General features: G+C 37.3%; 1 protein-coding gene across 2 annotated transcripts in view; it reads right to left on the bottom strand.

Moving 5' to 3' along the window:
* The window catches only part of ANAPC10 (anaphase promoting complex subunit 10), a 142,638-nt gene that overhangs the window by 85,371 nt on the left and 41,209 nt on the right, over positions 1 to 16,058 (bottom strand). For both annotated transcript variants that reach the window (XM_062199550.1, XM_062199551.1), the window contains exon 4: positions 10,882 to 11,002. In XM_062199550.1, coding sequence (XP_062055534.1) covers positions 10,882 to 11,002 — 121 coding nt within the window. The remainder of the gene's footprint in view (positions 1 to 10,881; positions 11,003 to 16,058) is intronic.

Below are 16,058 nucleotides of genomic sequence, written 5' to 3'. Positions count from 1 at the left end.
GCCACAGAAATAAAAAGAATCATCAGAAATTACTACAAGGACTTGTATGCCAGCAAACAGGGAAATCTATCAGAAATGGACAGATTCTTGGACACATACAACCTCCCTAAATTGAGCCAGGAAGACATAGAAAACCTAAACAGACCAATAACTGACACAGAAATTGAAACAGTAATAAAGGCCCTCCCAACAAAGAAAAGCCCAGGGCCAGATGGATTCACTGCTGAGTTCTACCAGATATTTAGAGAAGAACTAACTCCAATACTTCTCAAACTATTCAGAGCAATCGAAAAAGAGGGAATCCTCCCAAATTCTTTCTATGAAGCCACCATCACCTTAATTCCTAAGCCAGAAAGAGATGCAACATTGAAAGAGAATTACAGACCAATATCCCTGATGAACATAGATGCAAAAATCCTCAATAAAATTCTGGCCAATAGAATGCAACAACACATCAGAAAGATCATCCACCCAGACCAAGTGGGATTCATCCTCGGTATGCAGGGATGGTTCAACATTCGCAAAACAATCAACGTAATACACTACATTAACAGACTGCAGAAGAAAAACCATATGATTCTCTCAATAGATGCAGAGAAAGCATTCGATAAAATACAACACCCTTTCATGATGAAAACTCTAAGCAAACTGGGTATGGAAGGAACATTCCTTAATACAATCAAAGCAATATATGAAAAACCCACGGCCAACATCCTATTGAATGGGGAAAAGTTGGAAGCATTTCCACTGAAATCTGGTACCAGACAGGGATGCCCTCTCTCACCACTGCTATTCAATATAGTTCTGGAAGTTTTGGCCAGAGCTATTAGGCAAGAAAAAGAAATTAAAGGGATACAAATTGGGAAGGACGAACTCAAACTATCCCTCTTTGCAGATGATATGATTCTCTATTTAGGGGACCCAAAGAACTCTACTAAGAGACTGCTGGAACTCATCGAAGAGTTTGGCAAAGTAGCAGGATATAAAATCAATGCACAAAAATCAACAGCCTTTGTATACACAGGCAATGCCACGGCTGAGGAAGAACTTCTAAAATCAATCCCATTCACAATAGCTACAAAAACAATCAAATACCTTGGAATAAACTTAACCAAAGACGTTAAAGATCTCTACGATGAAAACTACAAAACCTTACAGAAAGAAATAGAAGAGGATACCAAAAAATGGAGAAATCTTCCATGCTCATGGCTTGGAAGAATCAATATCATCAAAATGTCTATTCTCCCAAAAGCAATTTATACATTCAATGCAATACCCATCAAGATCCCGAAGACCTTCTTCTCAGATATAGAAAAAATGATGCTGAAATTCATATGGAGACACAGAAGACCTCGAATAGCCAAAGCAATCCTGTACAACAAAAACAAAGCCGGAGGAATCACAATACCTGATTTTAGGACATACTACAGGGCAGTTGTTATCAAAACAGCATGGTACTGGTACAGAAACAGATGGATAGACCAATGGAACAGAATAGAAACACCAGAAATCAATCCAAACATCTATAGCCAACTTATATTTGACCAAAGATCCAAATCTAATCCCTGGAATAAGGACAGCCTATTCAATAAATGGTGCTGGGAAAATTGGACTTCCACGTGCAGAAGCTTGAAGCAAGACCCATACCTATCACCTTACACAAAAATTCACTCAACATGGATTAAAGACTTAAATCTACGAACTGAAACCATCAAATTATTAGAGAGCATTGGAGAAACCCTGCAAGATATAGGCACAGGCAAAGACTTCCTGGAAAATACTCGAACAGCACAGGCAGTCAAAACCAAAATTAACATTTGGGATTGCATCAAATTGAGAAGTTTCTGTACTTCAAAAGAAACAGTCAGGAAAGTGAAGATGCAACCAACAGAATGGGAAAAAATATTCGCAAACTATACTACAGATAAAGGATTGATAACCAGAATCTACAAAGAAATCAAGAAAATCCACAACAACAGAACAAACAACCCACTTAAGAGATGGGCCAAGGACCTCAATAGACATTTTTCGAAAGAGGAAATCCAAATGGCCAACAGACACATGAAAAAATGTTCAAGATCACTAGCAATCAGAGAAATGCAAATTAAAACCACAATGAGGTTCCATCTCACCCCGGTGAGAATGGCTCACATCCAGAAATCTACCAACAATAGATGCTGGAGAGGATGTGGGGAAAAAGGGACACTAACCCACTCTTGGTGGGAATGCAAACTGGTTAAGCCACTATGGAAGTCTGTCTGGAGATTCCTCAGAAACCTGAACATAACCCTACCATTCAACCCAGCCATCCCACTCCTTGGAATTTACCCAAAGGAAATTAATTTGGCTAATAAAAAAGCCATCTGCACATTAATGTTTATTGCAGCTCAATTCACAATAGCTAAGACCTGGAACCAACCCAAATGCCCATCAACAGTAGACTGGATAAAGAAATTATGGGACATGTACTCCATAGAATACTATACAGCAGTAAGAAACAACGAAACCCAGTCATTTGCAACAAGATGGAGGGATCTGGAAAACATCATGCTGAGTGAATTAAGCCAGTCCCAAAGAGAAAAATATCATTTGTTTTCCCTGATCGGTGACAACTGAGCGCCAAAGGGGAAACCTGCTAAGTGAAATGGACACTATAAGCAACAATGAACTGATCAGCTCCTGTCCTGACTTTAGATGTACAATGTAATACTTTATCCTTTTTAGTATTTGTTGTTGTTGTTGTTGTTCTAATACTATTGGTTGAACTCAGTAATTAACACACAATTATTCTTAGGTGTTTAAATTTTAACTGAAAAGTGATCCCTGTTAAATCTAAGAGTGGAAAAAGAGAGGGAGGAGATGAACAATTTGGAACATGCTCAATCGGTCTGGCCGCAAATGGTTGAGTTAGAAATGTGCCAGGGGATTCCAACACAATTCCATCAAGATGGCATGTATCAATTCCATCGCACTAGTCCAAGTGATCAATTTCAGCTCACAATTGATAGCTCTGATAGGCCTAAGAGTCAAAGAGATCACACAAACAAGACAAGTATTTGCTAATACTAACTGACAGAATCAAAAAGGGAGAGAAAGATCCAACATGGGAAGTGGGATACACAGCAGACTCATAGAATGGCAGATGTCCTAAACAACACTCTGGCCTCAGAATCAGCCCTCAAGGCATTCGGATCTGGCTGAAGAGCCCATGATTTATAGCAGGCATGGAAAGCCAAGATATCATGGAAAAAAAAAAAAAAGACCTAAATGAATGATCTCTGTGAGTGAGATCCCAGTGGAAAGAACGGGGCCATCAAAGAAGGAGGTACCCTTCTCCGAAGGGGGGAGAGAACCTCCACTTTGACTATGACCCTATCGGAATAAGATCAAAGTCAGCGAACTCTAAAGGCTTCCATAGCCCTGGCAACTCATGACTAGAGCCTAGGGAGATTACTGACGCCATGAACAGGAGTGTCAAATCGTTAAGTCAGCAACAGGAGTCACTGTGTACTTACACCCCATGTGGGATCTGTCCCTAATGTGTCGTCTAAAGCCAAGTGATGCTATGACTGGTACTGAAACAGTATTTTTATACTTTGCGTTTCTGTGAGGGCGCAGACTGATGAGGTCTTTACTAATTATATACTGAAGTGATCTTTTGTATAGAAAGAGAAATGGAAATGAAAAAAAAAAAACAACATCCTGGTGTTAAAATGGAAATGGCATAGAAAATTAATTAATTTGAAAAAAAAATTATGTAGGATCTCTGTCTTTAATGTGCTGTACATTGCTATTTAATGCTATAATGAGTAATCCAATGGTAGTTTTTTCACTTGATGTTGCTATATGGGCAAAATGTTGAAATCTTTACCTAATATACACTAAACTGATCTTCTGTATACAAAGAGAATTGAAAATGAATCTTTACATGAAGGGAAGGGGAAAGGGAGTGGGAAAGGGGAGGGTTGCGGGCGGGAGGGAAGTTATGGGAGGGGGGAAGCCATTGTAACCCATAAGCTATATTTTGGAAATTTATATTCATTAAATAAAAGTTTAATAAAAAAAAAATATTATCAAAGTGTCCGTACTTCTGAAAGCAATTTTAGATTCAATGCAATAACATTCAAAGTACCAAGGACATTTTTCTCAGATATAGAAAAAATGATGCTGAAATTCATATGGAAATACAGGTGACCTCAAATAGCTAAAGCAATCTTATAAAAGAAAAACAAAGCTGGAAGCAACAACATACCAGATTTCAAGACATACTACAAGGCAGTTATAATCAAAACAGCATGGTACTGGAACAAAAACAGATGGATAGACAAATGGAACAGGATAGAAACACCAGCAATCAATCCAAGCATCTACAACCAACTTATATTTGACCAAGAAGCTAAACCATTCCCTGGAGCAAGGACAGTTTCTTCAACAAATGGTGCTGGAAAAACTGGATTTCCAAATGCAGAAGCATAAAGCAAGATGCCTACCTTACAATTTACACAAAAATCCACTCAAAATGGATTGAAGACCTAAATCTCCTCCCAGATACCATCAAATTAACACAGAACATTGGGGAAGCCCTGCAAGAAACTGGAATAGGCAAAGAGTTCTTGGAAAAGATGCCAAGACACAGAAATCAAAGACAAAACTAACAAATGGGATTACATCAAATTGAGAAGCTTCTGTACTGCAAAAGAAACACCAGGAAAGTGAAGAGGCAAGCAACAGAATGGGAGAAATTATTTGCAAATTACACAACTGATAAAGGATTAATAACCACAATATATAAAGAGATCAAGAAATTCCACAACAACAAAACAAACAACCCAGCTAAGAAATGGGCAAAGGATTTCAACCGACATTTTGCAAAAGAGGAATCCAAATGGCCAACAGACACATGAAAAAATGCTTCAGATCAGTAAACATCAGGGAAATGAAAATCAAAACCACAATGAGGTTTCACCTCACCCAAGTTAGAATGGCTTTCATACAGAAAGCAACAAATGACAAATGCTGGCAAGGATGTAGGGGAAAAGGTACCTTGGTCCACTGTTGGTGGGAATGTAAACTGGTAAAGCCACTATGGAAGACAGTATGGAGATAGCTCAGAAATCTGAATATAGACCTACCATATGACCTCACCATCCTACTCATGGGAATTTACCCAAGGGAAATGAAATCAGCAAATAAAAGAGTTATCTGCACCCCCATGTTTATTGCAGCTCAGTCCACAATAGATAAGACATGGAATCAACTCAAATGCCTGTCACTTGAAGACTGGATAAAGAAATTATGGGATATATAATTTAAGGGATACTACACAGTGGTTAAAAAAAAAAATGAAATCCGGTCATTTGCAACAAAATGGATGAATCTGGAAAACATGATACTTAGTGAAATAAGCCATTCCCAAAGGGACAAATACCATATGTTCTCTCTGATCTGTGATAACTAATAGAGCACCTAAAAGGCAATATGTAGAAGTAAAACTGACACTTTGAGAAGAAATGACTTGAACAGCCCTTGTCTTGACTGTTGAGAAACAATTTCTTTTCATACTATTTGCTGAATTCTTTACTTAACATAGAGTTAACTACATGTGTATAGTCAATTGAAATTAGGTCTTTGTAAAAAATAAAAGTGAGAATAAGAGAAGGATGAGGAATAGGGGTTGGCATTTTGGTGGGAGGATAGCCATAGTGGGAAGAATCACCATGTTCCCAAAGTTGTAATTATGAAGTGTATGAAGTTTTTACTTGTAAAGCTGTATAGTTCTGGATACATTCTTATGGACATACTGTAAGGTACAGTTTAAAAACTTACCATGGGACCCCAAATCCTCTTAAGCTGAGTGGTAAAATACAATCTGAAGTGTTAAAGTGATCATATGGATAGGGTTAAGCATCTGGTAATCATAATAGATAGAATAAAAAAGGAGTGAATGTTCCAACATGGGAAGCAGTCCACACAGCAGACCCGTAGAAAGACAATCACTTTAAATACCATTCTGACTTCAGAATCAGCTCTTATGGCATTCTGTCTGGCTGAAAAAGCCCACAAGAGCATTTCAGGCATGGAAAGCCAAGACACTGAGGCAAAACATGTCCTACATGAAGGACATCAGTGGGTGAGACCCCAGTGGAAAGAAGCGGTCATTAAAGAAGGATGTACTTTTCTCTGAAAGGAGGAGAGAACTTCCACTGTGCTTATGGTCTTGTCTAAATACTGACGGAGACTGTGGATTCAAAAGGCTTCCATAGCCTACGCAACTCATGTCAAGAGCCTCAGGCAATCACTGATGTCATACATAAGAGTGTTAACTGTTAAATTAACAACAGGAGTCACTGTGCACTAACTTCCCATGCAGGACCTCTGTCCTCAAAGAATTGTACTATGAGAGTTAAAAGTAAAACTTTTCTCAAAGATTTATTTCATTTTAGTGTATTAAGTGGAGGATATTCTTACATCTAATAAGTTTTAGTTATTATGCCTAAATGTCCAATTCCATTGCTTGTTTTCTTAGGTTCTTCCTTAATTAATGATAAAACTTGTTCTCAAGGACTTACTTTTTATTATGTGGAGGACAGTCTTATGTTTCATAAGTTATAGTTATGTCTGAGTGCTCGCGAATATGTATCATTCTTGGGTGCTTCTAAAGTTAAAATTAAGTTTCTTAAAAAAATAAGTAAAATTAATGTCAGGATGCAATAACTTTGAACAGCCCTTGTATCGACTGTTGAGGAACATTTTTTTTTTTCCCCCATGCAAACTGTCAAACTCTTCACTTAGTATAGAGTTGGTCTTCTGTGTATAAAGTTAATTGAAAATAGATCTTAGTGGATAATGAGACTGGGATTAGGAGAGGGAAGAGGTAGATGGGTGGTGGTGTGGGTAGGAGGGGGGTAGGGTGGGAAGAACCACTATACTCCTGAAGTTGTATTTATGAAATACATGAAGTTTGTATTCCTTAAATAAAAGGTTTCTCTGGGGAAAAACAAATCAAAGAGACTGATAGCACAGAAATACAAAAGATCGTAAGAGATTCCTATAAGCAATTATATACCAAAAATTTGGAAAACCTAGAAGAAAGGGCTAAATTACTAGACACTTATAACCCACTATGACTGGATCATGAAGAACAGAAAATCTGAACAGACCAATAGCAAGTAAGGAGATAGAATCAGTAATAAAATATCTCTCATCAAAGAAAAGCCCAAGATCTGATGGTTTCATTGCTGAATCCTGCCAAATACCTAAAGAGAAATTACACTAATCTTTCTCAAACTCTCCCAAACACTGAATAGGGAATACTTACAAAGTCTTTATGAGGTATAAATTAGCCTAATATCAAAGTCAGACAGAAACACTAGAAGAGAAAGCAATAGGCCAATATCCCTAATGACTATAGATACAAAAATCCTCATTCATATTAATGTGGATCATTCACCATGATCAAGTAGGATTTATCCCAGAGATGCAAAGCATGGTTCAATATGTCAAATCTATAAACATGATATATTACATTAACAGAATGAATGACAAAAATGATCGTCTCAGAAGAAAGAGAGAAAAACATGTTACAAAATTGAGCATCTGTTTTCGATAAAACACAAACAAACTGAGTCTAAGTCTCTAAATGAATTAGAAACTTAAGCCTAAGACCTGAAATTATAAAACCTCTAGAAGAAAACACAGGAAGAAAGCTTCTTGACATTGGTCTGGGCTATGATTTTTTATATATGAGCCCAAAAGCATCAGCAACCGAAGCAAAAACAAACAAATGGAATTGTATCAAACTAAAAAGTTCCTCCAATGCAAAGAAAAAAAAATCAACAGAGTGAAGAGATAACCATATGCAATGGGAGAAAGTATTTCTAAGCCATACTTCTGATAAGGGGTTAACATACAAAATATGTAAGTAATATGTAAGGGCAAGTAACACCAACCTGATTAAAAAAATGGGCAAAGAACTTGAATAAATGTCTTCTCAAAGGAAAACATAAAAAGGGCCAACAGATACATGAAAAAAAAAGTTCAACATTACCAATCACTGGGGAAATGTAAATTATAACCACAGTGAGATATCAGCACACACCTATTTTTACTATGAACTGTTATTAGAATTATGAACTATTCTAGTATCAAAACAATGAAAGACAACAAATGCTACTGAGGATGTGGGGAAATGATAACACATGCACACTGCTGATGGGAATGTATACTAAAAGAGTCATTATAGAAAACAGTATGTAGTTGCCTCAAAAAATGAAAACTACAAGCACCATAAGATCTAGCAATCTCATTACTGGTTATATATCCAAAGGAATGAAATCAATATGATGAAGAGACATCTGCACCCCATTGTGCATTGCAGCATTATTCTCAACAGCCAAAATATGAAAGCAACCTAAGTGTCCATAAACTAACAAATGAATAAAGAAAATGTGGTACGTATACACAATGGAATACTATCAGCCAGAAAAGAACACCATGGATGGAACTGGAGACCATTATGCTGTTTGAAATAAGCCAGGCACAGAAAGACAAATACCATATGACTTCACTTACAGGAAAATATGGGATCTAAAAAATTAAATTGATAAAACATTAGAAACATTAACAGAATGATGGCTTCCAAAGGCTGAGAGAGGGAGTGGTTTGGGGAGATCTAAGTCAAAGAATACAAAATTTCAGTTGATGGAAGGAATAAGTTCAAGAGATCTATTGTATAAGATGATGAGTATATTAACAATGTATTGGCCAGCACCGTGGCTCACTTAGCTAATCCTCCGCCTGCGGCACTGGCACCCCGGGTCCTAGTCCCGGTTGGGGCGCCGGATTCTGTCCCAGCTGCTCTTCTTCCAGTCCAGCTCTCTGCTGTGGCCCAGGAAGGCAGTGGAGGATGGCCCATGTCCTTGGGCTCTGTACCTGCATGGGAGACCAGGAGGAAGCACCTGGCTCCTGGCTTCAGATTGGCGCCGGCCATAGTGACCATTTCAGGGGTGAACCAAAAGAAAAGGAAAACCTTTCTCTCTGTCTCTCTCACTGTCTAACTCTGCCTGTCAAAAACAAAAAAACAATGTATTATGTTCTTCAGGATACTAAGAAAGTGGATTTTGAGTGTTCTAACCACAAAAAGATAAAGTATAAGATAATGGATATGTTAATTATGTTAGTTTAGCCATTCCACAATGTATACATATTTCAAAACATGTTACACAGGATAAATACATGTAATCTTTATTTGTCTATTTAAAAAAAACTGACATTTTTAAAAAAGCAATGGATATTTGAAAGATCAAAACAAAACAAAAAATATCTGCAGATAATACTCTCCTATTCTTTCAGTGCATAAGCAAATTTTTTTTTTTTTTTTTTTTTTTTTTTTACAGGCAGAGTGGACAGTGAGAGAGAGAGAGACAGGGAGAAAGGTCTTACTTTGCCGTTGGTTCACCCTCCAATGGCCACCGTGGCCGGCGCGCTGCGGCCGGCATACAGCGCTGATCTGAAGGCAGTAGCCAGGTGCTTCTCCTGGTCTCCCATGGGGTGCAGGGCCCAAGCACTTGGGCCATCCTCCACTACACTCCCGGGCCATAGCAGAGAGCTGGCCTGGAAGAGGGGCAATCGGTGCCCTGACCGGGACTAGAACCCGGTGTGCCGGCGCCGCAAGGCGGAGAACCAGCCTGTTGAGCCACGGCGCCGGCCGCAAATTTCAAAAGAGAATAATACTTCACTTAATGAGAAAACAATGACAGTACTTGTGGTTTTTATTAGGTATGTTATTACTAAATCTGGTAATAAATATAGTGTGAAAACATGTCTTAATATAAACACAAGGCCAAATAAGAGTCCAGGCCACAAATCAATTAGAGGTCTAAGATCACAAGTGCTTCCCAGATCTCTTAGAACAACCAGATTTTAATGATTATTTGAGCTCAATGATTTTCTGACCAAAAAATATTAAGAGCCAAAGTTTTACAAGTTCACAACAGTTCAAAGTCACTGAAAATATTACTGACATGTAAGTATTTGGTGACTAGTAAAATTTGGGTCAGAAAAACAATGCCTCAATAGCTTCAAAAAGTTATATACAAGATATACAGTGATACATTCAAACATGCAGTTAAACTCAGGATAAAAAGAATGAAGTACTGAAATATGCAACATGAATATATCTCAAAAATTAGATAAAGTGAATTTATATTAAAGTAACTTGTATAATCATTATATCTGATATGATTCCATTTATATAAAATTCCAGAAAAGGCAAAACTGATATATGGTAATAAATAAATAAAATCAGAACAATCATTATAAAAAGCAATGAATATAAAGACAGTTATAAACAATAGTTTTTTTGGGGTGACAAAAATGTGTAAATCTTAATAGTAGTGCATTTATCAAAAACTTACCAAATAATCTACTCAAAATGTGTGTAAAATTGCACAAAAACTTACCTTACAAAATAAACATTAAGCAAATATTGATAACTCTTAATATATCATGCTGAAATATTTGGGGGTAAAATGTATTAGATATCTGCTACTTATTTTGAAATGCATAAAAAATTAGCTGGACAAATATAATAAAATATAGCAAAATATTAACTATTGATGAATCTAGTTGGTGAGTATACTAGGTTTACTGTATAATTTTTTTCATTCTTCTGTATGTCTGCAAATTTTCATAATATTTTTAAAAAGCAATGACTATTCACAAGAAAATAAAAATGCTATATACAAACATGCTTTCTTCACAATTTACAATTTACCTCTTATACATCAACATTTTCACTTGTTAACTGACTGTCAATGGTCACTACCCTCTGAAGAGTGAGTGTTAAAGGATGACATATTTACAAGAACTTGAAAGACATACCCGAATTTCTTGAAGGTTGTGGAAATTATTTCCTACTCTGACTGAGATCTTGCTTGGAGTATAGCTTTCATCAGATTTGTAGTCTGCATAAATACATAATGTCTTCACTGTTGTCTTTCTTCTAAAAGCAATAAAGTAAAAGCAACACATACTTTATCATAGGGAAAAATTTCTTCCAAAGCATCTTCTCTTCTGATGCTAAAAGTCATAGTCTGCGAAAATTAGTATCTGAATCAATACTTTCCATTTCTTTTAATTTCAACAATAATGACAATTAAGAGCATGTAAAGTAAAAATATAAAGATATTTTACTTAGACATTTCTCATATAGAACATGCTCAAGAACCAGCCATGAACAAAGAAAGAAACACCGAAGCCAGATGATGTACCTTAGTCTGCAAATATTAAGGATGCCTATCTTTGTCATCTGTATTTTAGACAGATATTATTGTAACAAGCTTGGCTTTCTTTACTACTTAGTTACTTGATTTCCTATATTAATACTGAACAATAACTAATTAAGTGGAAAAATTTAGTTCAACAAAAAGACAAAATGTCTTGAAAAAGAAAGCATAATCCATTACTGAATCCAAGAAATGAAATTCTGCTCTTAAAAATAAAAGATATATATATCGTCTAGGGAAATAAGCAAAGAATTTGCAATAGAAAATGAACCTCAAAAAAATGCAAAGAGCCAAAAACATGACACTATGTTCAATTTCTAATAGTCAAAGAAAGAAAAATAAAAGCACAGAAATATGAACTTTATCATACTGGAAAACATTAAAATAACTGATAATACCCAAATTTGATTAGAAAAAGGTAATTTCTTAGGCAGTTTGCATGTACATAACCACACAATCATGAGGGTAAACAATATATATTTTATAAAGTACTGTGTTGTTAAGCTATGATGTTTGATAGGTTAAGTATATTTCTTTTCTTTAGGTTAAGTATATTAAATGCATTTTCCACAATAAGATTTTGAGTTTCTGATGAATTTATCAGGGTATAACCCAAATGTTACATTAAACAGCATCTGTATTTAAAAGAACCGTGCAGGAAAAGGTGTTTGGCACAGTGGTTAACACTGCTCCAGAAACCCACCTCTCATATTAGAGCACCTGGGTTTCCAGCCTCATTCCAGTTTCCTGCTAATGCACATCCTGTTAGCAAGGTATGGCCTAAATGGCCAGGTCCCTGACACCCACATGGGAGATCTGGATGGAGTTACAGGTTTCTGGCTTCAGTCTGGCCCAGCACAAGCTACTATGAGCATTTAGAGAGTGAATCAGTGGATGGAAGATCAGTATTTGCCTCCCTAATACATTAAGAAATAAAAATAAAAATTGATAACCACCATACAAGTATGTAATTACAGTAGGAAAAAAAGCAGATTACAAGGCACCATATATAAAAGGATTGTATTCTGAGGAAAGCAAAAGATATTTTTAAGGAATATACATCTATGCTATGTATAAAAAAGGCCTATGAAGTCATAAAAATAATAAAAGTGACGATTTTGGTATAGTAGAACTATGGGAGATCAGTTTTTTCTTTATGATTCCTATATTTTCTGAATAACTTTTCAGAATGAGATGGTATTATTTGGCCATCAGAGGGAGGAAACTGGGCAATTTAAAAAAAAAAAAACTGGTCCGAAAATTCATTAAGAAAAGCACATTAAATGTGCTTTGAAAGTTAAATTCTAGTATACACTGGCACTATCTTAATAACAATGATCTCTTTAGAAAGTAGTCTGGGTCAAAAGTCAGCCTGTGAAGACAGCAGGGTATATGTAGCCCTTAGTTAGGGGAGCAAGCTTCTGTAACCTAAGCTGTTCATCAGAAAGGAATGGGGACAGTTAAGGACTTTGCCTTAGCTCAAGATGTAAAACACTAAATATCTAAAAATGATTGACAGGATAAATACCACTACCAGGTTTCCATAAAAAAGTCAGAGGTATCAAACTGACATCTTTTTCTTTTTTGCTAGGCTAGAAGAGAGACAAGAGAGGAAGTAAAGGAATAGGAGGAAACTTTTAATGACATCCTAAAGACCTTTTCTTTGATGATCCACAAGCAGAAAGTAGAAGCTCTTTCTTACCATGGTGAGATCAAAGGTCATGAAGAATATTCTTAGGGACTTTGGTTTTTTGAAAAAAGAAAAAGCAGGCCTAAAGGATCAAGCTCTTTGCTCAGAGTAGTTTTATTTCTATACTATGAAATTCAGCACAATGTGGTCACTAAATCATAAAGATAATCCAGGTGAGGTTTAAAAGGAAGAGACTACTAATAACACTACTGATAATAAAAACAATAGCAGCAGGGGACCAGCACTGTGGCATGGTAGGCTAAGCCTCCGCCTGCGGCTCTGGCACCCTCATGGGTGCGGGTTTGTGTCCAGGCTGTTCCTCTTCCCATCCAGCTCTCTGCTATGGTCTGGGAAAGCAGTGGAAGATGCCTCAAGTTCTTGGGCCTCTGCACCTGTGGAAGACCTGGAGGAAGCTCCTGGTTCCTGGATCCAGCTGTTGCAGCCATTTGGGAAGTGAACAAGCAGATGGAAGACCTCTCTCTCTGCCTCTCTCCCTCTCTTTGTCTCTCTCTCTCAAATAAATAAAAAAGATCTTAAAAAAAATAATAGCAGCAAATAGCAAACGGGTTTGGCTCAAAAAGTAATGCTTTACATATACTACCTTGTTTATTCCTTAACCTAGCAATACAGCTACTATTGTTATCTCCATTTACTGACTAAATAATAATAATAGGAACACTCAAGTTAATCCCTAGCTTAAGGTCAAAAAGCTAGTAGGTATGCACAGTTGGGAGTGCAAACATGTGTCTGTCTACCCCACAGGATCTCAACCAGTCATTGATACAAATCTACAATAATACACAAGTTTTCGCAATTCACATTTTATCTAAAGCATGGGTTCATACATCATATATCCCAGGTTCATGCATCCCTAGAAATCATATAGTTTATATGAATGATACAAGCATAGCTCCATTAGATTTCAGAGGAAATTGACATCACCAAAAGTTTTTAAAATTATTCTGAAAGATTCAGTAAAATTTCTTCTTAATGTTGCTCTAACAGACACATAATTGTACATATTTATGGGCTATGGTGTGATATTTAAATACCTGTATACAGTGTATAATGATCAGACCAGAGTGACTGGTATATCTATCACCTGAAACTTTTATCATTTATCTTGAGAACACTCAAAATTCTACTAGCAAGTTTAAAATATATGATTAAATGTTTTCTTTAAGATTTATTTATTTGAAAGGCATAGTTGCAGAGAGACAGGAAGAAACAGATTTTTTTCCATCTGCTGATTCACTCTCTATATGGCCTCAAAGGCCTGAGCCAGGAGCCATGAGCTTCTTACGAGTCTCCCATGTAGGTGCAGGGACCAAAGGACTTGGGTCATCTTCCACTGCTTTTCCGGGCGCATTAGTAGGGAGCTGGACTGGAAGTGAGAAGCTGGGACTCGAATGGGTGCCCATAGGGCATGCCAGCACCACAAGTACTGGTTTTACCCACTATGCTACAGCACCAGCCCCATGAGTAAAATGTTTTTAACCACAATTACCCTACTGTTCTATAGAATGTCAGAGGTTATTCCTCCTACTCAATTGTACCCCTGTGCCTGCTGCCTTCTCTCCTCCTTATACACCTTCTCAGCCTCTGGTATGCACTATTCCTCTTCCCACTAGTATTAGATCAACTTTTATTAGTTTCTAAATATGCACGGACTTCAAAAAGTTCTTGGAAAATAGGATGAAAAGATAATATGCATTTTCCACAAACTTTTTGAAATACGGTAACTGGGAACATGCAGTATGTGTCTTTCTGTGCCTTATTAACCCAAAGTTCTCCAGTTCCATCCATGTTACCATAGATGACAGAATTTTACATTAAAATCTTGTGAAACTATTTTATCAATTTTATCTTATGATGAACAAAAAAAATTGCATAGAAACTCATGAGGTTTCTAAAATAGCAATGTATTCAGGAAGATGAAAAGATTATGAAACACAGTAGCTGCTATTCTAATTGCTCAAATCACCACTATAATAATAATTACCTGTATTTAATGGTGAATGCTCACTGTATGCCAGATATCATGACAAACATGACAAACAGGACAAGAGAAAAAGGGTAATCCTTCCTCATTCCTGATGACACAAGTAACATTCCTAGCATTTATTCCTTCACCCACTACCCACTTTCTCCTGAGAAAGAGCTGTTGTCAGGAAAGCAAACGTTTACTTTGTTCCTCCATGTCATAATTTTAATAGGAGGGGCTGGCACTGTGGCACAGTGGGTAAAGCCACTGCCTGTAGTGCCGGCATCCCATATGGGTGCAGGTTCAAAACCTGGCTGCTACACTTCTGATCCAGCTTTCTGCTGTGGCCTGGGAAAGCAGTAGAAAATGGCCCAAGTCCTTGGGCCCCGGCACCCACGTGGGAGACCCAGAAAAAGCTCCTGGCTCCTGACTTCAGACTGGCGCAGCTCCAACCATTGTGGCCATCTGGGAAATGAACCAGCAAATGGAAGAGTCTCTCTCTCTCTCTCTCTTTTTTTTCTCTCTCTCTCTTTCTCTACCTCTGCTTCTCTGTAACTCTGCCTTTCAAATAAATTAATAAATCTTTAAAAAAAAATAAATTTAATAGGAGCATGGGCCAGTTGGTTCACTCCCCAAATGGCAGCAATAACCAATCCGAAGCCAGGAGCCAGGAGCTTCTGGGTCTCCCACGCAGGTGCTGGGGCCCAAGGACTTGGGCCATCTTCTACTCTTTCCCAAGCCACAGCAGGGAGCTGGATCAGAAATGGAGCAGCCAGATTTTGAACCCGCACCTACATGGGATGCCAGCACTACAGGCAGTGGCTTTATCCACTATGCCACAGTGCCAGCCCCGGCTAAGGACTTTTATAACTGTTAAGTGTGAGGGCAAGTGTGTTTAATTCTAGGGTTCAATATTAAGAAATACACTTGACAGCAGATCTAATACAGTTATAATGTTTCTCAAACATCGGTTCTATGATTTTATAAAGGTAGTACATTAGCTTCCACCTGGTGACTCCCAAATAATTTCTCCTTTGGTTTGAAACCCATGAGATCCCAACACAAGAGTAATAGACACACTCAGCTGCCTATCAAACAT

Source organism: Lepus europaeus, chromosome 8 (genome assembly GCF_033115175.1).
Source record: "Lepus europaeus isolate LE1 chromosome 8, mLepTim1.pri, whole genome shotgun sequence".
NCBI classification, from domain to species: Eukaryota; Metazoa; Chordata; class Mammalia; order Lagomorpha; family Leporidae; genus Lepus; species Lepus europaeus.
Note: the sequence above shows the minus strand (reverse complement) of the source record. Positions and strands in the feature narration are given on the sequence as shown.